At 49.1% G+C, this 27,685-nt stretch overlaps 1 protein-coding gene across 1 annotated transcript in view; it reads right to left on the bottom strand.

Annotated features, from left to right (window-relative positions):
- Positions 1-27,685, bottom strand: part of TERF1 (telomeric repeat binding factor 1) — a 337,355-nt gene that overhangs the window by 74,149 nt on the left and 235,521 nt on the right. Inside the window, exons 8-9 of the mRNA XM_086965882.1 lie at positions 18,079-18,138; positions 17,855-17,961 (exon numbers count right to left, since the gene is read on the bottom strand). Coding sequence (XP_086822008.1) covers positions 17,855-17,961; positions 18,079-18,138 — 167 coding nt within the window. The remainder of the gene's footprint in view (positions 1-17,854; positions 17,962-18,078; positions 18,139-27,685) is intronic.

Below are 27,685 nucleotides of genomic sequence, written 5' to 3'. Positions count from 1 at the left end.
TATATGGAATCTCTCACCCCCTGAGGCATTTCTGCGTGCAGGTGGTGTACCAGTTTTAAAATGGGAAGAGTGGAGGGACTATTTCCTCAACTACATTTCCACAAATGAAGAAGATGCAGAGTTGAAGCGCGAAAAAAGTACAAGATGTTGATGCATAACTTAGGTGCAGGAGGAATAAAAGTGTATAATTCCATAAAAAACAAACTAGGGGCGGAAATGATGGTGACGTGTTCTCCAACACAATTGAAGACCTGAACGCATACTATAAGCCTACAGTTTGTGTTGGGGTAGACAGATACAAATGTTTCCATCGGAAACAAGGGAAGGAGGAAACAATAGATGACTATGTATCTGCCCTTAAGGATCTAGCGATTGATTAACTGTCGTTTTGGAGGACTACACGATGAACTAATAAGAGACCAAATAGTGATGCAAGGCTCAAACGAGAACATTAAAGACAATCTTTGGGCTAAGGGGGGAGTACCCACTGCAGAACATAATTGATATAGCGAGGAAAGCGGAACTTACTGGACGATGTGCCAAAGCGGTGTTAAAAAACGAAGAAATAAAGAAAGAATCTGGCCAGGTCAGCAAGGTTTCCGATCAAAAAAGTTGGAAAGCCAGCAAGCAAACGGTAAGAAAGGAAGACAATATACAACCAGAAAGAAGACAAGAGAAACGGGGTAAGGGATATTGTTACCGATGCCTGAGCACTGCACACATGGCTTATGATTTTAGATGCCCCGCCCGTGAAGCAAGGTGCACATTCTGTGGCCTAATTGGTCACTTCAACAAGGCATGTTATAGGAAGAAACCTCAACATGTAAAAGCAGTGGTCGACGAAGAAAATGAGTTGGATGATGACACGGATGAAGACATGAACATGAACATCCTCAACATAGACTATGAACAAGAAGAAGAAATGGAAACCAGGAAAGGAGCAAAGACAAGAAAACCGATGTGTACCATGACGATTGGTGGGGTGGAAATAAACATAGCTGCGGATTCAGGCTCACCTTACACCTTTGTGAATGAAAAGGTGTGGAAAGCAAAGTTCAAGGAGGTGATCGGTGAGAGACTCAATAAACTAGACATAATTATCAAATCTTTTGAGGAAAAACCAATTGAAATAATAGGGTACAGGACTCTCAGTTTCGTATTCAAGAGTAGAGAGGCCCAATGTAAACTCTATGTATCGAAGGTAGGACCATCTGTACTTGGATGGATGGACCAAGGAAGTCTAGGAATCAAGCTGGATCCCAACAGCCGTGAGCCAGTGTTTAGTATGACAGACGCAGACAACAACGTAGAATCTCAAGGTAGAATGCATATCAAGACCGACAATGACACTAAAACAAATGGAATGGTTGAATCATGCATAGCAAATGTAAGAGAGTCTTCCAGCAAAATAGCAAGGGATGAATGGTTGGAGGAATAAATGGAGAACAAAGACATAGGTATACCATCCATGCCTTGGGAGATGATTGGCATCGACGTGATTGGACCGGTGTCTGATGGAAAGGAATTACAATATATAATGGTTATAATTGACCACTACACGAAATGGCCAGAAGTAAGGGTCAATAAAAAAGCTGATTCTCTGCACGTGGTCCAATTCTTGGAAGATACATTTACGCGTGAGGGATTACCAAAAAAGTTAGTAAGTAGTAACAGGGTACAATTCACCTCAGACATTTTCAAAGGATACATGAAGAAGCGCCACATCGAACACATAACCACGTCTATATACAATCCAACGGCCAACGGAGCTGTAGAGAAATTTAACAGAGTACTTGAAGGTAATATTCTGGTATCCGTTTCAGACCAACTGGACTGGAAGAGAGAAATATTTAAAACAGTGTGGGCTTACAGGATAACGCCGTGCAAGTCCACTGGCATCAGCCCATTTGAACTCATGCGTGGAGGGACTCCACTTGCAAGGGACAATGTGGGTTGGGTTGAGGCTGCCCGCAGGGTACACTGGTCTTCAGCGGTGGTGAAAGAAAGACTAGCTCAAGCATATTCTAGGAGCAAGAGTCATGACGACAAGGAACCCAGGTGCAGGGTAGTGGAAACCAAGGCAGGAGATGTGGCGAAGGCAAGAAGAAGCAGACATGTCGGCATGGGTCAAGAGAGATACACCAAACCTCTTCCCGCTCGTAAAGAGTATTGCAATCCTGCACGCCGGAGTGATGGGAATGCCTGGCGTTTCCCAGCATTGACAACTCGCAAACATCCCGCAACCGATACAGTGGGCAACACACTGTTTAAAACTACTCCAGAGCAATCCGGAAAGCGAAAGGGTAGTACGGCAAGACAATACGTTTGACACTGAATCTGACATTGAACTTCCTGCAACCCTGGGGCGGAGAAGTGATGATGGTGAGCACAAAGGTACTCGACCAGAGGATTGTTTGGCCTCTTCATTCAGACCTGCAGGCGCGAGGCGCAGGTTACCTGTCATCCCGGTCTGTGACCTGGCGCAACCTATGGACAGAAGCAGGGCTGGTAGACTGTTGGGACCGCCAGCTAAACTTAAGGACTTTACATGTGGGTAGCGGAGCCCTATGCTTCCTTCCTGTTCTTGTGGTTCCGGTTCCCCCCAAGGAAGGGGGATGTGTTGTGCTCATTATGCGTGTGTCCCTCAGGGGACACCTTACCCTGCGTGCGCGTCAGTGTCCCTGTGAGGACACCGTACCAGCAGTGAGGTCACCAGCTGATAACTGTCAGAACTGACAGTTACCAGCTGATCGCCGAGCTGACTGCAGCTGCGCTCCACATTGAGGAGCATGCGTGTTGGCCATTAATAAAGGAGTTAAGAACTTACATCTTGTCATTGTATTCTTAACATATTGCAATGCCGGTGAGTTTCAGAGATAAAGAGCCTGCCTGTACCCATCCGCTAAATTTGTAATCTACGGCCTGTCCCTGAAAGTGAAAACCCGAGGCATACACGATTTTGTTTTCATGGTATACACTCATTGAAATGGTTTTATGTGAAAAGGATCACATTTGATCGCCAGAGAAACTGTGTGCTGCACTCTCACCTACAATGCAGTTCGCAACTTGTCTCTAAACTGGCATGAATAAAAACTCAAACTTAGCGTACTTACTATTTCAACAGACTGCTGCCTTATGACCCAGAAGATGTGCATCTGTGCGTTAGTTCTGTGTTGACAGTGAAAAAACAGTAATTAAACCGAGCCTTCGTAAGATTTTCGTACACAAATGTACACAGTTACACAGTGAAATCTTGACAACAGTGCCACCTACTGGATTTTTGTATCACAACAGAGACTGTCAATCCAGAATTCAATGTGTTGTATTTAACCCCTTCGCTGCGGATGACAAAGCCAGCTCGTCATGGGCGTTACCTGCGCTACGCGGATGACGAGCTGGCTTTGTAACAAACCGCGCGATTTTCAAATTTCAGCGCACAGCGGGAAAACCCGTAGTGCGCATGCGGTTAAGTGTTGATTCTGTTTCAGATTAAGAAAGTCACATCAGTATTATTCACAGGTTTCGCACACAGTGATAAAAGACTGAGAGCCACATACATAGTTTATGTACCCACAGTGTCATCTTTTATGGAACCACCACCTATTGTGCATAAGGCTATTCAAAAGGTAATTCAAAGCGGTTATGAAAGATTTGCTGTCAACAGTGAAGCTGCAGCAGTACAGTTTTGAGGAGCCAGCGCAACTCAGTACCACGACAGATCCAAACACCTAGATGGAGAGTCCTGTGGTCTAAGGGGACAAAGGGCCCAGATTTGGCAGTTGGTAAAGGTGGCAGTGGGCAAAAGTCCCAGAACCATGACAGAGAGCAGCTAAAAAACAATGAGGCAGATATATATAGAAAAAAAGAGTTATATGAAGAGATGCCATCATTCAAAAGTATTGATAGGCTGTAGATTTCAAGAGATTAAATGCAATATTGACCTGGGGAAAACTATTGCAACTCAAACCACAATTCAGGGAAAACTAAGGACTAAGGCAGTGAGCCTTGGACCAGAACCGGGAGAGGACAAAGTTAGTCCCAGGACCGGCAGAACCAGGAACCGGGAGAGGACCATGGATGTCCCAGGACCAGCAAAACTAGAAGGGGACAACAGATGTTCCAGAATCAGTACCGGTAGTGGACAAAGGGTGTCCCAGGACCAGCAGAGTTCACGACCGAGATTCGTGACGGACAAGAGTTCCAGTACCACGACATAAAATCGTGACAAGGTGGTTCTCTGAACCGGGATAAAGGTTCCGCGACTAGAACCGGGCCTTATAGCCCACAGTACTGAGACAGTTTGTACACAAAGAAATTAAATTTAAAGGTAACTTAGAGGCCCGAACCACAACTGAGGCCCATAACCCAAGAAAAAGAACCAGAACAGAGACACCTGGTCCAGAACTCCATCTTGGACTGTACGAGAACTGGCTTCAACTTTTTCTTCGGGAACATCCTTCCAGAACTTTTTGAGTATTGGAGGCATCTGTTGAACTGTTCTATCTTCAACTATGACCGAGAAGCTGTGGCGGACAAAGACTGATCGGAGAAAGTAAACTGCCTCTTCCCGTTTTTGCTGGCCACATTGACGGATAGTAGAGAGTAGACTGTCTCTTCTTGTTTTTTTTGTCAATCTAAGGGGAGAAGGTGGTCATCATGATCGTCATCATGATCATCATCATGATCCTCATCAAGATCCTGTCTCTATGCCTTCTTTTCTGGAAGTCCAAGAGGTCGTTGACCTTGTACGTGCTATGTTTTTTCTTCTTGTTTTCCATGCTTTAACTCTTACTATGTGTTTGAGTCTTTCCTTTTTGTTTTATCTGTAAAGGGAGAAGATACGTTGTATATTTGTACTTCCTTCAATATGGCTACTTGGTGTCAGTAGCCCTTTCTTTGCGTTTCTACCTTCCCAACCTCCCATAGTACCTAAGAGTGTTCTATCTGGTATGTGAAGATTCCAGCCTTGCCAACTGATGGTCTGATCAGCTGTGAGGTTTACTTCTGTGCTGTGCTAACTTAATAAATATATCTTAATAACCTGAAGACATGTCCTGCTACCTACCTAAACCACTTACAACATCGGGCTGCAAGGATGACATCTTCATATCAAGCACATTGAAGTACCACTGATCAAGCTCTGCGGATTGAGGTGTCGCTTGCAGAGAATTTGTGCAGGGCCCTCCCCTGTTGCTGAGACAGGAGTGCTTTCCAAAGCAGTATCTGAATGAAAGGTAAATGTTCATGCACAGGAGCACTGGACACCATGCTCGCCTGGCTAAGCCTGGGGGGAATCAAGAAGACTCAGTCCAGTTTGATCCTGGATTTTGTTCAGTACAAGGAGAAGTAGTGACTGGAACATGCACAGGAGAGCCATGTCCCATCACAGTAGGAATGCATCTCCATTGACTTTCCTGGAGAACACTTCAGAGTGCAGCGTTTTTGACAGAGCACACTCTTGATGATGGCTATGAGAACTCACCATGGCGTGCCCCACTGAACCAATATGTCCCTTGCCACCTCACGATAGAGAAGACACTGGTGATCCACCAGCTGACATCTGCTCAGCTAGTCTGTTCTGGCATTCAGAGATCTAGTAGATGGATGGCCACCAGAAAGATGTTCTGCTCGTTTAACCACCTCAAGAGATTTTGTGCTTCCTGGCTTAGGATCCAGGACCTTGCTCCGTCCTGATGGTTGTAAAACCACTTGGCAGTCGTGTGGTCTGTGATGACCTCCAGCAGCCTTACTTTGCTGGATATCAGGAAGGATTTCAGGGCCCAGAGTAAACCCAAAGCTCTAGAAAATTAAGACGGAGCTAGCTCTCCAGACCTGGGGCTTTTGAGAGTTGCTATTATGTGTGGCAGGAGAGGGAGGAATGCGGCAAAGGAAGAAATGAAAGGCATTTTATAACCCCTGATAATGATATGCAGGACCCACCTGTCTGATGTGATAGATCTCCTGTTGGGGAGGACATGTCATAACATGTCTCCCTCAGGTTTATTCTGGGCCTGTGAGTTGCAGTGGCTGCAGCAGGGGAAGGAGAGTTAGAGAGATCCCTACTGATGTTAATGCCTCGGGAAAGACAACAGGAGTATATCTTGTAGACCAGATTGAGATCTGGGCGTACATATGTATTTCACAACAATATCTCAATCGGATTCACTAAAACGGCTGGTATATACGTATGTACAAGACATTAAAGCAAGGATAAAAGGAACAGAGACTCAAGGTTTCAGTTGGTTAGAAAGTGCATATAGAATCATATTTAAGAACACATTTTATACAAGACAGTTAAAGCAGCACTGTAAGCATAGAATGCGGTGGCAACCCAAGGGGGCTTTGAGCACTATGTGATAGTGGAGCAAAGAGTAACAATGTAAGTGACAATTGGGTGAACACAGCGAAGGACGCAAAGTAACAACTTGAAAGAACAATATATACAAAAACAATGGTTCGTCCTCCGTAAATGAGTGATTAGTATTGGATTGGGAACCAAGGTACAAGATGCGCCATGAGTCGCGCTGTATTGAGGGTCAACGGTGTTTCGATCCTATCTAGTCAGGATCTTCATCATGACCGGGTTGCCAGTTTTAAGTCAGTGCTTCAGGGGAAGGAAAGGACACATGAGGGTCCAGAATGGAGGGTGTGGAACGCGGCGTGGGTGCGAGGCCGAAGGGGGTGGGGGGTAGCGGGGTTCTAGCCGAGGGGAGGGAAGGTTAGCACATCAGGGCATTGTTAGCCACAGTCGCGGGATGGTAGGGAAGGGGTCGCGGGGGGGGAAGAGAGGTACGGGCCCTGTGTGTGTCTCTGTGCCAGGCGGGGGCCAGGGGTGCGCTTGCACGGAGAGTGCACTTAACAAGTGGAGTTAGGTATGTGCACTGGCGTAGGAGGGGCGCAATTGTCAGATGGAAGTACCCTAGTTGGGGGGAAAACAAAAACCAGGCACATACGCTGGCATATAGAAAGGAAGGGGCAGCTGTGGGATGGAGAGTGCTGGTACCCTGGAAGGGTGTGTGGCAAGTGAGAAGGTCGACTTGCAGGCATTGGTGACAGGGCACAGCGGTTATAGTTCACTGGGAGAAGAGCAAGGTGGGTGGGGGGCAATCGGCGGTAAGGGGAGCGTGGAAGGGACACGCAAGGAGGTGATGTGCTATGGGTAATGGAAAGCCTATCTAGCATATCAGTGTCTAGGCATTGGGTTGAAACCAAGAACGAGTTCATCAAAATGAGGGAAGAGGAATAGCTGTCCTATCTGTTCCCCAGAATTAGGCAGAATTAATCAAAGGTGGATAGGACACTTGTAACCACTAATACCAAGAGAAATGTTTGGAAAACCCTCATAAACGTTGTGTATAACGTAAGCGGTATATATGGTTGGCCGCCCCACACAGACGTTATGGCAGCAATCATTGGGTTTAACAATTTGTAAATTGCCAGCCTCACCCGAGGCGTTCTCTGGTTTTGTGGCAGTCTCCAGAGAATTTAGAGTTACCCCACTGAGAGTGCGCAAAAAGGTTTTGTTAAAAAGCTTCCAGGCGACTTAGATATTCTTTATTAGTATCGCTGGACTGCTGGGTTAAAAGGTTGGGTATGCTCGCTGGAAGTTAGGTATCCATAGCATATGATTAATGATCAATCTTATTAATCATATGCTATGGATACCTAACTTCCAGCGAGCATACCCAACCTTTTAACCCAGCAGTCCAGCGATACTAATAAAGAATATCTAAGTCGCCTGGAAGCTTTTTAACAAAACCTTTTTGCGCACTCTCAGTGGGGTAACTCTAAATTCTCTGGAGACTGCCACAAAACCAGAGAACGCCTCGGGTGAGGCTGGCAATTTACAAATTGTTAAACCCAATGATTGCTGCCATAACGTCTGTGTTCGGCGGCCAACCATATATACCGCTTACGTTATACACAACGTTTATGAGGGTTTTCCAAACATTTCTCTTGGTATTAGTGGTTACAAGTGTCCTATCCACTCTTGAAACCAAGAACTCCACAAACCATACACCCCTATCCTCCCAGCCCAATATCTCAGAACAATGGAAGTACCATTTGCGTATGGAAAACCATATCGACCCCAACGGAGGTTTGATAGCGTATCGATACAATGGATCCCTTAACACCCTAAAGCCATTATGGCAACTTAAAATAAAAGGAACGGTTTCTGGCGTTCCAGCCCGCTGATGAATAGCAATTAACATAATGTTAGTACTTTAGTTTCAGTTCCCTAGGTCAACGTTTCAGTTCATTTATGCTGCATTTAGGCTTCCGCTGCTGAGGTGTTTCCTTGTTTGTCATCCCGGATCTTGAAGCGCCATGTAGACCTGGAATGGTGTAGCTGTTTACCCTTCGGTTACGTTTGCATGCAATGGGATTCTCCAGATGACGAGTTCGAGTCACTGTGTGGCGGGGTGTGTGGATTAGTTCTTATCTGTTCATCTGCCCAGTTAAAAAACACTTCAGGTGTATTGAAAAACAGAGTACGAGAATTGTATACGACTCGTAAACAAGCAGGGAACTGGAATGCGTACATGATTTTAAGCTCCCGCAGGCGCACCTTGGCTGCTTGAAAAGATTGTCACTGCTGCAGGACCATTGTAGTGTAGTCTGGTAATATCATGATTCTATCGAAGTTGTAGAAGATGTCCCATTTCATCCAAGTCCAAAGCACTCTTTTTTGCTAAATCCAACCTACATGCGCCGAACAGTACAAAAGCCCTCATTAATATCATAAGGGATCTTTCTAGCCCAGCCTGCACGGGCAATAAAGTGGTTGCATCGCAGAAACTATGCTATGAGATTGCCACTTATTTTGATGAAAAGATCGCCAAAATCGTCAGAGGGTTTGACCCAGGCAATGCTAGTCCCCAGGATAAATTGCCTCAAATACTAGCTGAGGAACCCTGGGCAGAAACATCTTTGGAGTATTTTCAACCTCTTACCAAGAAGCTTTTTAACAGCTTTGCTCAAAGTGTATCACCTGGGTCCCCTCTAGACCCCCTCCCTCATAAGATCTGGAAGGAATGTGGGCAAGAATTATTCCCCTGGATACAACAGATTTGCTGTCAACCCTTAGAAGAAGGAGTGGTCCCAGAGGTCTGGAAACAGGCAGTAGTAACCCCCTTGCTCAAGAAGCCCTCCCTGGACCCAACAAACCCAGCAAACTTTAGGCCCATATCCCTTCTGCCCTATCCTATAAAAAGCTTGTCAGCAAGTCCTTATCATGCTACCTTGAAGAGAACCATCTGCTTGATAGGGATCAGTTCGGTTTTCGCCCAGGACATGGGACGGAAACAGCCTTGGCAATCGTACTGGATAACTTGCAAATGCGAGCCCACAATGGTAACTCATCTGTGCTAGTGTTGCTAGATATGTCGGCCGCATTCGACACGGTGAGCCATGCAGTGTTGATGGGAAAGCTGGAGAGAATGGGTGTGAAAGGTCGAGCTCTGAAGTGGCTGCAATCGTACCTTTCAGAGAGACAACAGGTGGTAACCATGGCACAGTTTGCCTCCTCTAAGTCTAGGGTACGTCATGAAGTGCCGCAGAGTTCGGCAATAAGCCCCATTCTTTTTAATATATTTCTGCGCTGGGGCGTGGCCAAGCAGCATGGCCGACAGGACGTGAGCTCTACCAGCTCCCATCTTGCGGACCCAAACATCCTTGAAATAATCCTGCCCGGGCTCTGATGCGCAATACCTGACGACCGGAGGCATTGCTGGTGACGGGGGAACATCCTGGCCGAAATACAGCTGGCAGGAGTGGCGATTCTGCCGGGGAGCAGACCCGGTGTCCCGAGCACGGCCGCCACTTCAGCGTGAGTCCGTGGTCTGGGCCTGAGCGGACGGGAGCGGCTGAACCCTGTGGAGCTCCTGAGTGACAGCGGGGGGTTTGGAGATCGGAGGAGCCTTCCCGGATCGAGACCCTGCCCCAGGAGAAGACGTGGCGGACGATGGTACAGTGACCGGCGCCGGACCCGGAGAAGTCTCGGGGAGAATCGGAGCCCAGGAGATCCTGTCCACAAGCTGTGCGCGAGGCGTCAATTTGGACCCCCCGCCTAGCCATTAAACAAGTCGCAGGGCCGAACGAGCCAGTCCCTGGAAGTGGAGAGGTCCGCTGCCTGTCGAGACCGGCTGGTCGAAGTGGCGGAACCTCGCATCTACCCGATTGGGACCCGTGGGTGTCTTTGGCGTAGTGGGGTGCCTAGAGGACTCTACACAGGGTTGCGCTGCCCGGCGGGGGACGGATGAGTGCCGGTTTTCTCTTGACCGGACCACGACTCGGCCCACGAAGACCCGCAACTGTGCCTGGGGGGTCCTAGAGACTGTCCTTAACGGGTGTGCTGGCGGAGCAAGGTGACCCGCATGCCTGCCAGTGGGTGACTGAGCCGGTGGAGCACCTCACGGATCTGTCTGCCGACTGGAGTACAGAGAGTTGGTGTCTACTGCAGTACCATACGCACGCTATCCCTCCATTGAGCATACCCTGGAGATGCGCAAAGACAGGATGGCCCGGGCGACGCAGGCCAATACCATCACCCAGTACACCACACAGAGGCAGCAGTCCCAAAGGATTACACGCCAATTGGGCCAAGATGAAGAGCCGGGGGACCCTGGCGAACCCTCCCGGGCGGAGTTGCTGAAGGCAATACAGGGCTCCTACTCAACGCTGGAGAGGCAAATCGAGACTGTCTCCGTCGACGTCAACCTCCTGCAGACGGACCTCCGCAAGGTGGCGGACAAAGTCACGGATGCGGAAGCCAACATTGAGCAGCTGCAGGGGGAGGTAGCCTCCCTCAAAAAGACGGTCACACACCTTACAGCGGCGACAAGTGCCTTGGAGCAGAGAGCGGAGGACGCGGAAGGGAGGGCGCGTCGCAGCAACATAAGAGTCCTAGGGGTCCCGGAGCGACTGGAGGCTGGTAATCCTGAACTTTTTCTGGAAACATGGATCCGAACGAAGCTGTGTCCACGGGGTCTCTCAGAGGTGTTTGTTATCAAGCGAGCTCATCGAGCCCTGGTCCCTCCGCCGCGTCCGGGGGCCTCTCCGCGAGCCCTGATTGCCAAAATATTGAACTATCGGGATAGAGATTGCATCCTACGAGCGGCAAGGAAAACGCCGGACCTAGCCATTGAGAACAATCGGATCTCAATATACCCGGACTATACCCATCAAGTCCAGGAGATGAGGAAATCCTTCCTGGGGGTTAAGCAGAAGCTCCGTGCGATGCAATTACAATAAATGTTGCTGTATCCCGCCAAACTTAAGGTGCTCGCTCAGGGCAGGGCACACTTCTTCGAATCCCCGGAGGAAGTATGGGAATGGCTGGTAGTTAGAGGAGACGGCGTTCCGCCAGGAGAACGTGGTGGGTCCAAGGAGACGTGGGGAAGGCGCCCACAGCGGAAGCCCTGGGGCAGACGGAGGCGCCGCTCTACGTCAGAGAGCACTGGGGAACCTAGAGTCACGGTTGGGGCGGATGGCGCCATGCTTCTGGAACCTCTGCTGCAGGGGACCGAGTCGGGGTCTCCGAGCCCGCTGGAACCAGTGGAAGTCCTGGTCCCGGACACGATACAAGCTGCGGAGCGTGACACAGCGCCATCGGACCTGGTGGTCCCAGAGACTGGTGGAGATGGGGCCCCGGAAGTGAAAGGTCCACCATGAGGTGATATGGTGCTGTATATCCTTTGTCTCTGGCTGGCTGTTGATGAACACTGAAGGACATTGTGTCCAGAACCACCAGACTGCACATTGCGGGGTGGGACAGGGGGCCTTTCGCGCTGTAAGAACTGGTGAATAATCGGGAGGTGGGTATGTAATTATCGGCTCTGGACCCGCTTAGTCGAATACAGTTGTAACGTAGCCGGGCGTACTCTATGTGAGCATTGGGTCGTGCGGGGAGCTGGGGGGGGAGTTCAGTTTTCATAGTTGTGCGAGTGTGTGATGTGTTGTGAGGGGTGTGTGGGGTGGCTGTGTACGTCCTGGCACCAGCAGGGGAAGGGCGGGCTGACATGTTGGGTTGTTGTCGTTATCCTGCTCGTGGGTGGTGGGGGTGTTCTGCAAATGTTGCGGTACTGGAGGGATGAGGGGAGGAGGGGGAGTTGTTGAAGGAAGTTGTTTCAGGCATCATGTGTATCACTGTTCAGGCCCTTAGGAGGCGGTATTTTGACAGCAGACTACATGGCCCGGCTGGGCGATCACAGGAAATATGGGATACAAATTCCTAACTTGGAACGTGCGTGGGTTAGGCACTTGCACCAAACGATACAGGGTCCTGTCCTTCCTTCGAAGGCATGGCTTTTCTATTGCATGTTTGCAAGAAACACATCTGAATGAGGAGGGTGCGCAAAAGCTGGCTAAAAAATGGCGGGGTCAGGTGTTTCACTCTTCCTTCTCCACATATGCGCGTGGGGTCTTGATCTGGGTGGCTCCCGGGGTCCCCCTCGCGGTACAGTACGCGGAGGCGGACATTGAGGGCAGGTACCTACTGTTGAGGGTGAAGCTGAATGGCAGGGACCTTACACTACTTAATACATATGCCCCTAATGTAGATGACGCGACCATCTACTCACAAATGCAGGAGGTCTTGATGTCGGACTTGGATAGCCCTCTCCTATGGTTTGGGGATTTTAACTGTGTTTTAGACGCCGTCTTAGATAGGCACCCTCCCTGAGCTGGAACGAAACCTCGCATGACGGCGAGACTGCGCGAGGTCATGGCGAATTTGGGGGCAGTGGATGTGTGGCGTCTGGGTAACCCCTTACAGAAACTGTACACCTGTTACACTCCTACGCACGACACCCATAGCAGGCTAGATAGGGTCCTTGCTGCAAATATGGATGCGTCGTATTCAATAAAGGTCACGCATCTGGCCCGCTTCCTGTCTGACCACTCCCCGGTATTGTGCGCTACACAGGAGGTCGACCAACCTTGCCGCCCCCGCACCTGGCGGATGCCTACGGACCTTTTACAGGACCAAGTGGGTAGAGACCATGTGCAGACAGCCCTCACGAATTACATTGAGCTGAACTGGGAGGGGGATGGCGTGCCCATGTCGACCAAATGGGACGCTCTGAAAGCAGTGGTGCGGGCTGAATGCATGGCCCTCACCTATGGGGTCCGGCAACAGCTGACTCGCGAGCTGCGGGAAGCTGAAGACACCCTCCGGACTCGTCAGGCCTCACCAAACCCTGGCGAACCAGAACTGGCGTCGGAGCGGGAAGCCCAGGAACGGGTACACGATATACTTACGCGCCTCGACAGATTTACACTAGGACAATTTAGACAGCGTCTCCACAGGGAGGGGGACAAATCCGGCCGATTATTGGCCTGGATTTTGAAGAAAGAAACGGCCCCAGTTCGGATGGTTGCTCTGAGGGGCCCTGATGGGGTTATGGTGCATTCGGAATCCAATATACTCCGTGTTCTCCGAGCCCACCTGCAGCAAGTATATGCGGCGGATCCCCTGGTCACGGAGGCATCCTATCAGCCGTACCTCCAGGAAGTGCCGCTTCCGACCCTTTCAAGAGAGGAAGCGGAAGAATTGGATGGGGCTTTGACCCTTCATGAAGTGCGGGTGGCTATGGCTGACCTCCCAAGGGCTAAGTCCCCAGGAAGGGATGGGTTTCCTTCCGAATTTTACCACGCGTTAGGAGACGTCCTCGGCCCCCTCCAGGTCTTTAAGGCACTGGAGGTTGGATCTCTCCCGCCCACAATGTATCAAGGAGAGATCTGCATGCTTCTAAAACCAGGTGGTGATGCTTACGACCCCGCGGCATTCCGCCCTATTACGATGATCAACACAGATGTGAAGATCCTGACCAAACTGCTGGCCGCTCGCTTGGCACCACACATGGCCCAGCTGGTTCACCAGGATCAGTGCAGGTTTATCCCCGGACGCAACACCGCAATGAATCTGCGGCGCTTAAACCATATCCTGCATGAGGTGCGCGGCAGGGAGGATCCCCAGGTCCTGGTTTCGATAGACTTGGCCAAAGCGTTTGATACTGTTAGTTGGGGGTACCTGTTAGAGGTGCTTCAGCGGATGGGATTGGGGCCCTTGTTTTGCAGATGGATCCAGATATTGTGTCAGGCGCCTCGGGCCAGAGTTAAACTAGGGGCTGCGCGCTCTGAAGACTGGGCGTTGGAGAGGGGCACCCGTCAGGGATGTCCCCTCTCACCGCTCCTGTTCGCCCTGGCAATTGAGCCATTGGCGGTTGCAGTCCGTACCACGATGACTCAATGGGGGATCAAAGTGGGGAGTACTGTACACACGGTGTCCTTATATGCAGACGATGCTCTGTTTTATTTAACGTCTCCGCAGGAGGCGCTACCGGTTTTGTTGCAGCTGCTGGACCGTTTTGGTTCAGCCTCGGGCCTGCGTATCAATGCAGGGAAGTCCCTGATATTCCCCCTAGCGGGATATGGTATGGACATGCGTGGGGACTTACCAAACCTTGGACTGAGGTGGGAGCTGGAGGCCTTCCGCTATCTGGGGATCCAGGTGGCGTCGTCAGACGAACAGTTACTGACTCGTAATGTGGATAGGGTGGTTAACTCCTTAAAACAGTCGGTGTCCTTCTGGAACACGCTGCCTCTCTCCCTAGTGGGACGTCTCGCGGTGGCAAAAATGGTGATGCTGCAGAGAATGCTTTATGTATTGCAGAATTCGCTGTGCCCACTTCCCCCGCGGATATTCCGCACCCTTAACTCACTCCTTACATCCTTACTCTGGGCGGGCAGGCGTAGTAGAGTTGCCTTGCACACGATTGTCCGGAGCTGGGATGAGGGGGGTTGGAGGCGCCGAGGTTTGACCTTTACTACTATGCAGCTCAGCTGTTGCCGGCTGCCAGGTGGTTCGCAGACTCGGACAACTGGGAACTACGACTCCTAGCGGGAAGTGCGGACGGGAGAACGGTGCAGATGGCCCCGATGCACGGAAAGGGTGCAGATGGAGATCTGCCGTATATAGTGCGCCACACCGCAGCAATTCGGCAGCGTTTTGTGGAAAAAGTCTTACGGAGAGCCCCCTTTCACAGGGAGCTGCCGATATGGATCATGGCCCCGGTGGGGGCCATGGAGGCACATATGCCCTTCCAAGAGTGGAGAGCGGGTGGATGCGAGTTATTAGCTGACCTTTACCCGGATGACACGTTTCTGTCCATCGAGCGGGCAACGGAGACGTTCGGACTCGGTGAGGGCCAATTCTTACACTATAGAGGCCTTCAAGCAATGACACGGGATACTTGGCCTCAATTCCCTGACCCGCCCCCGATGTCCCATACCCTTAATGTTATCCTTTCCTGTGGTAGCAGCAGGAGGCTGATAACCCTATTGTACTCGGCCATGCGGCAGGACTCCACCCCACCGGTCCCTCCGGCCTGGGAGACTGGCCTGGGGATTGTTCTGGAACCGGAGCAGCGCAAACGCATAGGCACTCTCACCCGAAAGGTGTCGTGCAATGCACAGTTTAAATTGACCCATTTTAACTTTATGCATCGCACGTATGTGACTCCGGTTCACTTGAGACGTATCTCCCCGGACAAACGGGATGATTGCCCTAGATGTGGCGTGGCAGGTGCGACCTTCCTCCATCTGGAGTGGGACTGCCCGTTAGTTAACGCCTTCTGGCAGTCAGTGGTGAAGCGCATTCGCACAGTTACTGATCTCCGGATGGAGCGGACCCCCCTCCATTGTTTACTAGCCTTAGTCCTCAAGCCCAGGAAGAGTAATCTGTCCTACAAAATGTTACAACTACTTCTGGTGCTGGCGAGGATGAGGGTAGCGATTACATGGATGGGACAGAGGGCCCCGGAGGTGTCGCAGTGGCTTAGGGATGTGGGGGAATGGTCCCTAGCGGAAGAAACATTCATGCAGTGCGTGCGGAGAGATGCAAAGCTTCAAGACGACCTGCTTGCGTGGAGAATGATGCGAGTGGTGGGCGCGACCGCCGAGGATTCAGATGGCACGAGTGCGGAGTTGTTCACCCCTGAGGATACAGAGTCTGAGGGTGAGGGGGAGAGAGGGCAGTAATTGGGGGGAGTGCCTGGCCGTTCACGCACGTACATGATACATATTGGAGAAGTTATGTTTTGATCCCGGAAGGTTTCATTCCTAATCTAGTCAATCATTGCTGTCTTATCTGCCACTAGGAGTGCCATAATGAGGTGAACGAACTGCATACACATGTCTTATTCATTGATGCTGGGGGTTTGTTTTTCTTTGGGGGGGGGGGGGGGAGGGGGGGAGGGGTGATTTCCATTGGGGAGTTGGGGGGTAACCTACATAAAAGAAAATTAAAAGCAGATCAGATTATCCTGCCGTACAGTTGCATTGCTAGGCCCTTCGCCAGTTCTGGCATGCTCCTACCTACCGCCGCCTGGCCTTCGGGATGTGGGCTGATGGGCCGTGTAAAAAGTTACATGTTGCTTGACGGAATGTCGTTATTTTCATGGAACTGTCGGCACAACTGTTTGTATGCTGTAACTGTCTGCGACAAAAAGAAAGTTTATAAAAAAAATTTATATATTTCTGCGCCCGTTTATCCCCATCATAAAATCTTTTGGGATTTACCTGGTCAACTATGCTGATGACAACCAACTGGTGTTCTCTTTGGAAGGGAAGCGTGCGGTGACCATGGATATTTTCCAGGAGCGAATGCGCCAGACCTCCGGTTGGCTCAAAGAAAATTCATTGCAGTTCAACGGGGGGAAAACAGAGGTGGTATATTGCTCCACTGCTAAAATGGTACAGCACCTGCCACTAGAGTTTAAACTCACTCCTGGGGATGACCCATTGGCCCCAGTTAAGACCGTACGCAACCTGGGTGTCCAGATTGATGACAACCTCCAAATGGTATCACAGGCTAACAAAACGGTCAGTGTCTGGTTTGCCTTACTAAAAGCGCTTCAGCAGATTCTTCCACTGCTGCCTAATCAGGCTAGACCCATTATAGTGAGGAGCATAATTCTGTGCAGACTGGACTACTGCAACTCCTTGTAACTGGGAGCTCCACAATATATCTTGCAGGGGTTGCAGAGTGTCCAGTCTATATCAGCTAAGCTAGTAACCGATCAAGAAGCAACTTTTCAGGCTCACCACGGCCTCCGACTGACTCAACTTGGGATAATTAACAATTCCCCATTTACCTTTTCTACGCGATCAACACGATTGCTGCCACCCTTAAAAAACCACCCGATTAGGACCGGGTTGGAATTATCACCGGTTCACCGACCCCGCCTCGTGGTCATTAGATCAGCCCTGATGAATCACAGCCACATGCTGTGACGAAACACGTGTCGGCTTCTTTTATATTTGCAGTGATTCCCAGGTGGGGAACACTGTCGGTGAATAAATATTTGAAAACTATATACTGTGTACAGTCTATCCCTACCAACACTACTGTTAAACAATACCAAACTACAAATACAATACTAGTGTGCTCTGGACCCCTATTGCCATTTCCAATATTGCTCTGTCCTCAGGCTTGCTCCAACAGAAGTTTTAACTGGTGTCTGGATGCTGGCACACTCCAGAGCTGAGAGTTTCGGCTCTGGAGCGATATAGGTAATCAGCAAGTAATTTTACACATTTTGATTTTGTACTTTTCAAATAATCAGAGAGCAGAGATTGGTTTGCTATCAAACACTATTGCTTTCTGGAGGTAATGCATTATCTAATTTTGCCTATTCCAAGTCTCCATAGTTCCCATTACCTAAATACTTTAAAACAATTATTGAACCCTCAAGAAAAACCAAGCACCTTCCTTTCAAACCAAAATCAGCGCAAAAACATTAGATGTGATAAATGGATAACGCAAAAATATTTTTTAAAAGATAATCCTTACTTCTACGATCACGTTTTCTACTTTTTGCAGATAGATTCTTGAAAGAACATTGTTGCTCTTGACTGGACTCTTTCTTAACTTCAGTAGAAATCAGACGTTTGTGATCTCTGAGCAAAGAAAAGCAATACAAAAAAAATCAACTGCAGCCCCATAATCGTAATCAATTTGTTTTTAGTAATTATGATCATCTACATCAAAACAAGTTCAATTATACTCTATTTTACCTTATCTGGTCTTCGTTCTTCAGTAACTCAGTTTCAAAACTGGATTCTTCCATCATATTCCTTTTGACAAAATAAGAGCACACTAAGGATAAGCAAACTAAGGTCTTACATTTTTTTCTTCATTAAACTTGTTAACATTCTCAGTTTATTGTCTCATGCTACCTTCAAATGGTACAGTTAGCAGGGAAACTAGGTTTTGCCTTTAGATATATGCCAGTCATACACAAGCTCCAAACACCAAACAGAACACAGCGTCACAGTTACACAGACTCTCACAGGCAGGACAGTGGTGAAAGATAGACGGAAAGGAAGTAGGCTACCTGAAACACAGACAACCCTACAGCCATGCACACAATTGCAATTTACTCATGACTCTGAGGCCCCTGCTTGATTCTCTAATACAGGAATCAGAAGCAATTCAGTAAACACTAATAACCTCTCTCTAGTCTTCGGCATAAAAGAGGCGGGAATGGCACATTCCCTTCCCTATCCCGGCTCAGGACCAAGCAGAAAGGGACTGAGCCTAATTTTAAGAAAGGGTGAATCTTCTCAGCCCCAATATATCCGCATTCCAATCAGGGCTCACAAAACCTCGAACAAGGAAGGAGCTTAACCACCTGAATCTTTCAGAACACATGGATGAATTACAGCAGAGATGGGGTCTGGACCTTCCCTTCTAGAAAGAGCCTAACCACCTCCATCGAGGAGAAGCTGACAGAGGATGTAGTGTTAACTCCTACTTTATTTTAGGCAGTTTGGGAACAACTGTTAGTGTGCCAGATGGAGAGGAGGAAGCTGATCAAGTGAGAGGATGCAGTGGTGACTGCTACCTCATTCAGTCAGGATGAATGGGAAGTTAGCCTAAGAAAGCGGCAGTATCTAGCCTGGTGCTGAAAACCTGGTTTTGTAAACAAGTAGCAATATAAAGAGGGACTGGGATTCATGATCGGGAAAAAGAGTAAGAGATAAGTCTTTAAATAAAATAGAGCATGAAAAATGCATGTGGTGAAGAAAATGGTCTTTACAGACGGAAGTGACATATGAGACAATAAACTGGCAAGCTGTTAAGACTAAAAATGGGCCTTCCTCAGTCTTAGAAGCATGAGATTTCACAGACCTTGACTAAGAAAACAGTCTGCATTTAGATTTAAGGCCTTCTTTACAGTTTGGTGAAAGGGACAAGAATTGCTAACACTAATAGAGCTAGGGAAAAGAATAGCACTGTTTTAACTAAGTAGGAAAAGGCTCCACATCTACTAGGTGCACACTGCACAATATTAAAGTTGAAATCACGGGGGCGGAGCTAGCTGCCGAGCGAGATGGCCGCTGCTTGAGCGAGCTCCTCGCCTGAGTCCTCACTATCCTGCATAACTATCCTCTATAACCCGCTGAACCCGCGCTGCCACCAGTGTTCCGAAGATAGAACGTCGGAGCAGCGAAAAAAGTATTTAAAAATACCGATTGCGGTCCCCCGGAGTGCCGATCTGCTGTGGGAGGAGCCGGAGGCCTGGTGACGCTGACGCGGGCCTGAAGCCTCGGACTTGCGTACAGTGAAGAACCGAGCCGCAGGCCGCGAGTGCCGGCCGCGCCGGCTGGTGAGTCCCGATCACCGCCCCGGAGCATTGCGTGAGCCGAAACTGGGCCGAGGGACATGCCAGGGGGCTCGCGGCTGTAGTGCTCTGACCTATCGGGGGTCCCGGCGAGGAGCAACAGCGGAATTGCCGGTGTCGGACCATCTGGACCCTGATGAGGTAGGCCTGCCGCCTGGAGGGCTGAGACTGGCAGGGGGGGACTGCCGGGCACGGAGTCTCCCCCTAATCCTTGGATGCCTTGGGCCTCTGCTGTGGGGCTTTGAACAGATCTGCGTGGGGGCTGGACGCGGCGCCCTGAACATTTGCGGCATAAGCCATGGCCCGTGTGGACATCCGGTAGACTGACAGGAGGGGCGCGGACTGAAGGGGCCCGGGGCCCGTGGAGTGCGGGGGGGGGTTCTGGACACTGGCAATTGGAAACATTTGGACCATCTCTCCGGCTAGATTAGGAGTTGAGTGGCGAATTGCGGTCGCGAAGATAGTGGCATACTGAAGGCACATCATTACAGTGGGGCAGCTGACGCCTCCCAAACAACAATCTAGCAAACCACCCCCAGATTAGACCCAGGAGGTGCGGTGGGCCTGCACTACTACAGGTGCGGGGCTTTCGGGGCAGACCGGGGTGAGGTGCGAAGAACAAACACTACCGCCATAAAAACACTAATGTGGCGGTGCCACCATTGATCGACCCTGCGCTTTATGTGAGCTGGGGTCGCTGACTTGCCCGACCCCGAGACGTGCCCCGGAGGCCACACCGGCTACATTAAAATCCTGTCTACTGATCTGATGCGGCCCACACAGGCAAGAATATGGGTAAACCAGATCGCAATCAGCCAAAGTTACATTTTGACCAGACCAAAAAACAGCCGGATGGAGTCACGGAGACACAGGCCCCCCGCGCTCCCACCACCGGAAGCAGGAGTAATTACAAATGAGACCGTACAAACCATGTTCCGTACCATACAGACATCCCTCACGAACATAGATGGGAAAATAGACACTTTAACATACCGCGTCGATCGGATGTCTGAACGTTTAAATACGCACGCGGAACGTCTGAATATGGCGGAACGACGGATCTCCTAAGCCGAGGACTCCCAGGTACAAATAGAATCGAAACAAACGAAGATGGAGAAACAGCTGGTGATGATGGCGGCCAAGGCAGAGGATTTGGAGGCCAGATGCTGGAGGAGTAACATCCGCCTGATGGGGGTTGTCGAGAGAACAAACACGGGCCCAATGGAACAATACATGGAGAAACTACTTCTCTCTGTGCTTAGCCGGGACACCTTCTCGGAAGTGTTCATTATTGAAAGGGCGCACAAGACATTGGCCCGGCGTCCACCCACTGGGTCCAGACCGCGGCCCATCATAGCTAAAATACTAAAATATAGGGATCGTGACGCAGCACTACGGAAAGCAAGGGAACTTGGCACACTTACATACGAAGGTATGAACATTTCTCTGTACCCAGACTTTACCACGATGGTACAAGAAGCGCGCAAAAAGTTCATGGGCGCAAAACAGAAAGTGAGAGAGCTCAAAATTCCATATGCAATGCTATACCCCGCAAGGCTTAAGATCACAGTGGAAGGTAAAACAAAGATCTTCAATGAACCATCGGAGGTGCAGAAATTCCTGAAGCAAAAAGAAAAAAACAGTGTGAGGAGAAGATCACCGAGAAGTGAACAAGGAGACCAACCTGCAATGTCTGTTGTCGAATAACCGGTCGTTGAAGACAGCGGGGCCTAAAGTGGAGCGTGCCGTGGTCACAACCACAACTGTGAAGATTGGATGTGATGCAGCCGGGCGTGGATACCTGGACTCCAGGACTGCAGCAGGTGGTGTCTCCAACTAAGTGGACATCTGACAGACATTTAATGTACTCTGTATACTGATTGCAAACATGAGGGGACAGTTGATAGAAATGTAGCGCAGCTCAATTTTGCTGTTTCATGGTTTCATATATGGGACAGACACAGTGGGTGCGGGTGGGCGGGTACAAAACGACGCGTGGGTCCCAGACTCATGCAACGTTGGTTGCAGGAAACGAGTAAGCAGCTCCGACCCCCTCGCGTGAATCGCATAGGTTTTGCGTTGTGTATTTTCTTTGTTATTTTCACTAAGTTGGGCGAGGGACATGTTACAGCATAATATGGGGATGTCTCCACTAAGGTTGGGGTAGTGGAGTAGGTGGGTGTGGCAGGGGGGAAACCAAAAACTCTGACTGGCATATTAACAGCTGACACATTTGAGACTAACATTTTCCAACAGCGCACACATAAGGGGCTGATACTAGACTTGTCCACACAAGATGGGGGTCCATTTAACGATAGCAGACCACTGAAGCTCCTCACCTGGAACGTGCGTGGTTTACACAACCCACAGAAAATACGTAGGATGATAGCATACTTAGATATACACAAAATTGATGTAGCCTGCTTACAAGAAACGCACCTCACTGACACCCGCAAACAACATAGGAAGACGGTGGGCCTCATTCCGACTGGCATCCTCCTACTCGTCCTATGCCAGAGGAGTCTTGATATGGGTGAAGCGTACTGTCCCTTTCACTCACATTAAATCAGTAAGAGATGACCAAGGACGTTTTGCAATACTTCAAGGTAATTTTGGGGGATCGGTCCTGACTATAGTAAATGTGTACGGCCCAAACACTGACGACCCCACTTTCTACGATAAATTATGGTTGACACTGAGGGGAACGCAGCCTGGCACTATAATCTGAGGGGGTGACTTCAACACCTGCTTAGACCCAACACTCGACAGGTCATTTGGACAGGATAGATATGGCAAACGATCGGCCAAGATCTTAAGGGAAGGGATGTCTGAGTGAGCTATGCTGGATATATGGAGACAGAGACACCCAGATAAAGTAGAGGGTACATGTTTCTCGTCTACACACCTCACGTGGTCCAGACTAGACTACTGGTTAGTGACACAGGACGCTTGCACTTGGACTACGGAGGTGACCCACATGCCTAGGACACTGTTGGACCATGCACCGGTTATGCTCACGCTGGAGGTGCAGACGCACACTCCTCAGCAATTCACTTGCAAGTTGAGACCCACGGCACTGCAGGACCAGGTGTTTAGAGAGGGACTTCGACAGGCCATAGTGAGCTTTTTTAAACATAACACTGGCTCCGTTCAGAGCACGCGCACTCTATGGGAGGCCTTTAAAGTAACCATACGAGGCTACTGCATTAGTACCCATTCGGGCATATTAAGGGATATTCAGAGTCAACTAGAGAAAATTGAAAGCGACATCATGGCTTTAGAATGCAGATATGCGGCGAACCCTTCAGATTCCATCCTAGCTGAGATACGACAACAAATTGACAAATATGACTGCTTTGCTGCAGATGAAGTAAAATACATCTCCCGTAGATATGTAGCGAGGAATTATGGCAAGGGCGGAAGGCCAGGCAGGGCATTATCTTTCAAGATTAAACCAACGCAAACATTGGCGCATGTTACCGAGCGGAGGACAACACAGGATGAGTCTGTGTATGATATACTGTCCATACTAAATAGCTTTACTGAATTCTACACACAATTGTATACGACCCGTGATGTGCCCCCTGACCCGGATATATGGCAATACCTAGATGATATAGGACTAGCATGGTTATCAGATACACATAGAAAATATTTCTGTCTCCCAATCTCCAAGGACAAACTCATAGAAGCCTTCAACTCACTACCCAATAATAAAGCCCCTGGCAGAGACGGTCTCCCAGGGGGGTTCTATAAGGAATATCGAGATATACTAGAGCCCCATTTTGCAGAAATGCTCGAAGAGGCATATGATGAGGGCGCTCTACCGGCCACCCTCACAGAAGCTTTGCTGATAGCGCTCCCGAAACCGGGTAAAGACCCCCAGAAATGCGAATCCTATAGGCCCCTGTCACTAATCAATATAGATGCAAAGATCCTAGCGAAAATAATAGCGAACAGAATACATCCACTTCTCTGTAGGCTAGTATTGCCTGACCAGGCGGGCTTCATGCCAACGAGATCTACTGCTCAAAACTTGCGTACGATATTTTCCCTGTATCACCAACTAGACCCGGAAGTGCCGGCGGCTGCGGCCCTACTAGACGCCGCAAAGGCATTTGACTCCGTGGAGTGGAGATTCATATTTGTAACCTTACGCAAAATGGGGTTCCCGGAACCCTTCCTGAAATGGATTTCACTATTCTACAAAACACCAAAAGCACGAGTACGCATTAATGGTTTAACGTCCGATCCTATCATAATCACCAGAGGCACGAGACAGGGATGTCCTCTATCATCCATGCTCTTTGCCCTGATACTTGAACCACTAGCCTCCAAAATTCGACAAAAATACTCTGACACAGCCCTACAGTTCACGCTCCGGCCAATTAGCATTTCATTATACGCTGATGACATGGTCCTCTATACTACACACCCGGATAGACACCTGAACCAGCTCATAAGAGAATACATACAGTATGAACAATATGTCGGGCTCAGTGTCAACTGGGACAAATCGGTGATAATCCCACTGACTACTATTACCGAAGAGCCAGAGTTAGACTATCCTCTAAAGTGGAGCACTGACCCAGTCAAGTAGTTGGGGATATGGATCCATAGAGATCCAGAGATAGTCATAAGGGAAAACTGTGGGACGGCCATGACTAAACTGGAAGAGCAAGTAGGGAGATGGATAACATTGCCCCTTACAATGGTTGACAGAATAGCCCTCCAGAAGATGATCATACTACCCAGGTTTCTATATTTGTTTTGGAATATTCCCATATGGCTGACAAATGCCTTCTTTGATAAATTGCGATCTGTGCTTCAAAGACTGACATGGGCTGGACAACAAGCTAGAGTGAGCTGGAAAGTTCTCACCCAGCCGTACTATCTGGAAGGATTTGAGGCGCCCGACTTACAATTGTACTATATTTGCGCACAAGCTCAGCATGCGCACTACTGGACGCGACCACACGCATATATACCACACGTAGCGGTAGAACATGACAGCATCTCCCCAAAGCCGCTGCTGGCACTACTGGCCGAGCCCATACACTACACACCAAAAGACACAATAAATGCAGCTAAAAACACCTCGAGAGCGTGGCATGCACTGGCGCACAGAACAAACAAAAAACTGATATATGCGAGGGCTCGCCCAACAGCTAACCACCCTAACTTATCAGTAACACAAGAACCCAGGTTGCAGACTTTGTTAGAGGAAATGGGCCTTGGCACTCTGGGTCAAGCATTCCCACACAACACGTTTCTCTGATGGTCAGACCCCGCCCTGTGTGCACATCAAACCCCGATGAAAAACTTTGCATATTTGCACTTTCGCGCGGCCATGAAGTCACTATACACTTCGTTCCCTACCGAGCCTGATCAGCTGGCGACGCTACAGGCGTTGTTGTTGACCCCGTCACGCACGCACTTGGTAACAAGACTGTACACTGCAGCGCAACACGAACAGGCCACAGAGCTCACGACACCTAACTGTAGATGGGAGAGGCTACTAGGTACACCACTTGATGAACAGGACTGGCAATACAGCTGCGCACAGCTTACACTACTCACCTCTAACTGTAACCTACGCAAAATCCATTTCAAATTTCTACATCAGGTTTACTACACGCCCACATTGGGACTCAGAGACCCGGCGCGAAGGGTAGGCAGAGCACGCTTCAGTACAGGCTTTTGAAACCCAAACTCTTTGGCTTCACGCCTGATGCTAGATCCGCCGGGCACTGTTGGCACCCATTGACCCAAACCACTAGGTAGGAACAGTGTCAGACAGGTAGTACAACCTAAGTGTTTTGTTTAAACTGATACTTACTAGATCATGTTTAGTAGATAGTAGTTCCCTTATAGGTCCTGAAGAATCGGAGTCAACGAACTATATGCGAGAAACATGTCAACCACACCTTTTGCACTTATAGCCACGGTTTACCCTGGGAAACAATAGATCCCACGAGTACCGGCTATCCCCGATTTTACTTGTGGCAGAGGACCACCAGAATAAAATTGTTTCCGGTACCCCGTGTCACATTTTACCCTCACCCACACTTTATACTCTTTCCTGGCCCCTTACCCGCACTTCACCATAAGGCAGTTGGATAAAAGATCTCCGATAAAGAGCCCCTCTTTGAGGTGAGCCCCTTAGGCATTGCACCGCCTGCCCGACGAGGAGCATTGCCTATGATGAAGCATGACACTCGCAAGGGTGTGTGAGGCCATTATATCCAACACATTGGATACCCAGGGGTGGTTGTCCAATTGACCACCAACCCTTCCCTAGTGACCTACACCTCTCCTTCCCTCCCCCTTTCTTTTAGGAACAGCCCGTCATCACTTTGTTGTCTGACTCAGAGACAACGACACCTGTTATCGTTGCAATGCACCTGGTGCGGACTTTCTGCATGTGGCGTGGTCCTGCCCGGGCCTACAGGCCTACTGGAGCGCGATCACAGGGGCACTACAAACCATGCTGGTGGAGCATATCCCGAACACGCCGCAGATGTGTCGGTTAGGAATCAAGAAGCTCAAGCAAGCTAGACGTAAGAAGTTTCTAGCGGTGGCGCTACTCCTTGCGAAACATAGAGTGGCAATCAGATGGGGCAGTAAGAGACCGCCTAGGCTAAAAGACTGGGTCACTGATATGACATATTGTAAAACGAATCTAGAGGCCTATGCTGAAGAAATACCAATGGCATCCAGACCAAGGCACTTCTGGGAGCCGGTGTCTCTATACTTACAAGGTACCCCCAATTGCACGTAATGTATGACTGTCAAACAAGATCCACACTGAAGTGGGGGCTCCTCTACAAAAGCTACTTGTCTAGGAGGTGGCAGATATATATGTACGGATATGTGAGGCGGGGAGCAGTGAAGAAGTGTTATGCAATCATTGATATATGTCCCGATGAATGTGTTCTAAGACTGTTGGATTTTATATATAATACGATACTACTCTACAGATGTAAGTTGTGAACTGCATTATTTGTAAGATGTGTGTCTGCTGGTCAGAATAAAAATTTAAATATAAAAAAAAAAGTTGAAATCACAAAAGGATATAATATGGTAAACAGCACCAGCCCCAACACAAATTTGGTTCATCCAGCAGAGTGAGATGGCCTCGCACACAACAAACCTAAAGAACAAATTATTTATCTTTGGGTAAAAGTTCTTTCTGGTAAAAGTTCTTTCTAGTGAATGCTCTAACACAATTCCTCACCTTTAGAATATTTCTCAGGTGCTAGAATGGATCAGCATGTTTCTGTAACAGTCCTCTTGAATGATACTAAATGGTGTTGTGTGGCACCGCATGGACCTCATTCAGCCCCTTAGGTGACAGAGTGGAGCTGCATATTGACCCCATTGCACCAGTTTCTTGATCAACTCCTTACACACCCTTGGAAGCAGAGCGCAAAACAATTTTGGTACAAGTGTGCAGCTAGAATTTGAAAAAATAGACCCTTCCACAGAACAGGGAGATAAGGAGGGCAGTGAGGATCCTGTAGTTAAGAGTATCCACAAGATAAAACGTTACTAGAAGCAAGCTACTTATTCCTCTGAAGAAAACGCCTAATTGCAGATTCCTCACCTTTAGAATAGATACGAAAGCAGTATCTACCAAGATGGAGGGTCTGGGGTGTGGACACTGACCAAAACGTCCTGCAGTACAGAGCGGACGAAATGTCATTACTGCTGAACCTGGCTGTCAACGCATTGGTGCTTTGTGCACATATGCACCGCTATCTGCCAGGCTGCGATGTAGACTTAAATGATGGACTTCCATGTGCTAACGCAGTGGTAGAATTCACAGCCCCGGCGGAACGGCTCTCAAACCTTCTACCAGCTGCTTCTTAGTTAAAGCCAATCTTAATGTAGAGGCTAATACACCTCGATGGGGTCCCCTTCAGCACAGCCTTCACATTTTCTGCCCCCAAAAACACAAAATAAACTCATTGTCCACACAATGGTCCTTGGTACAA

The sequence above is a fragment of the Lissotriton vulgaris genome, chromosome 4_1 (assembly GCF_964263255.1).
Source record: "Lissotriton vulgaris chromosome 4_1, aLisVul1.2, whole genome shotgun sequence".
NCBI lineage: Eukaryota > Metazoa > Chordata > Amphibia > Caudata > Salamandridae > Lissotriton > Lissotriton vulgaris.
This window is presented reverse-complemented; position numbering and strand designations above follow the sequence as displayed.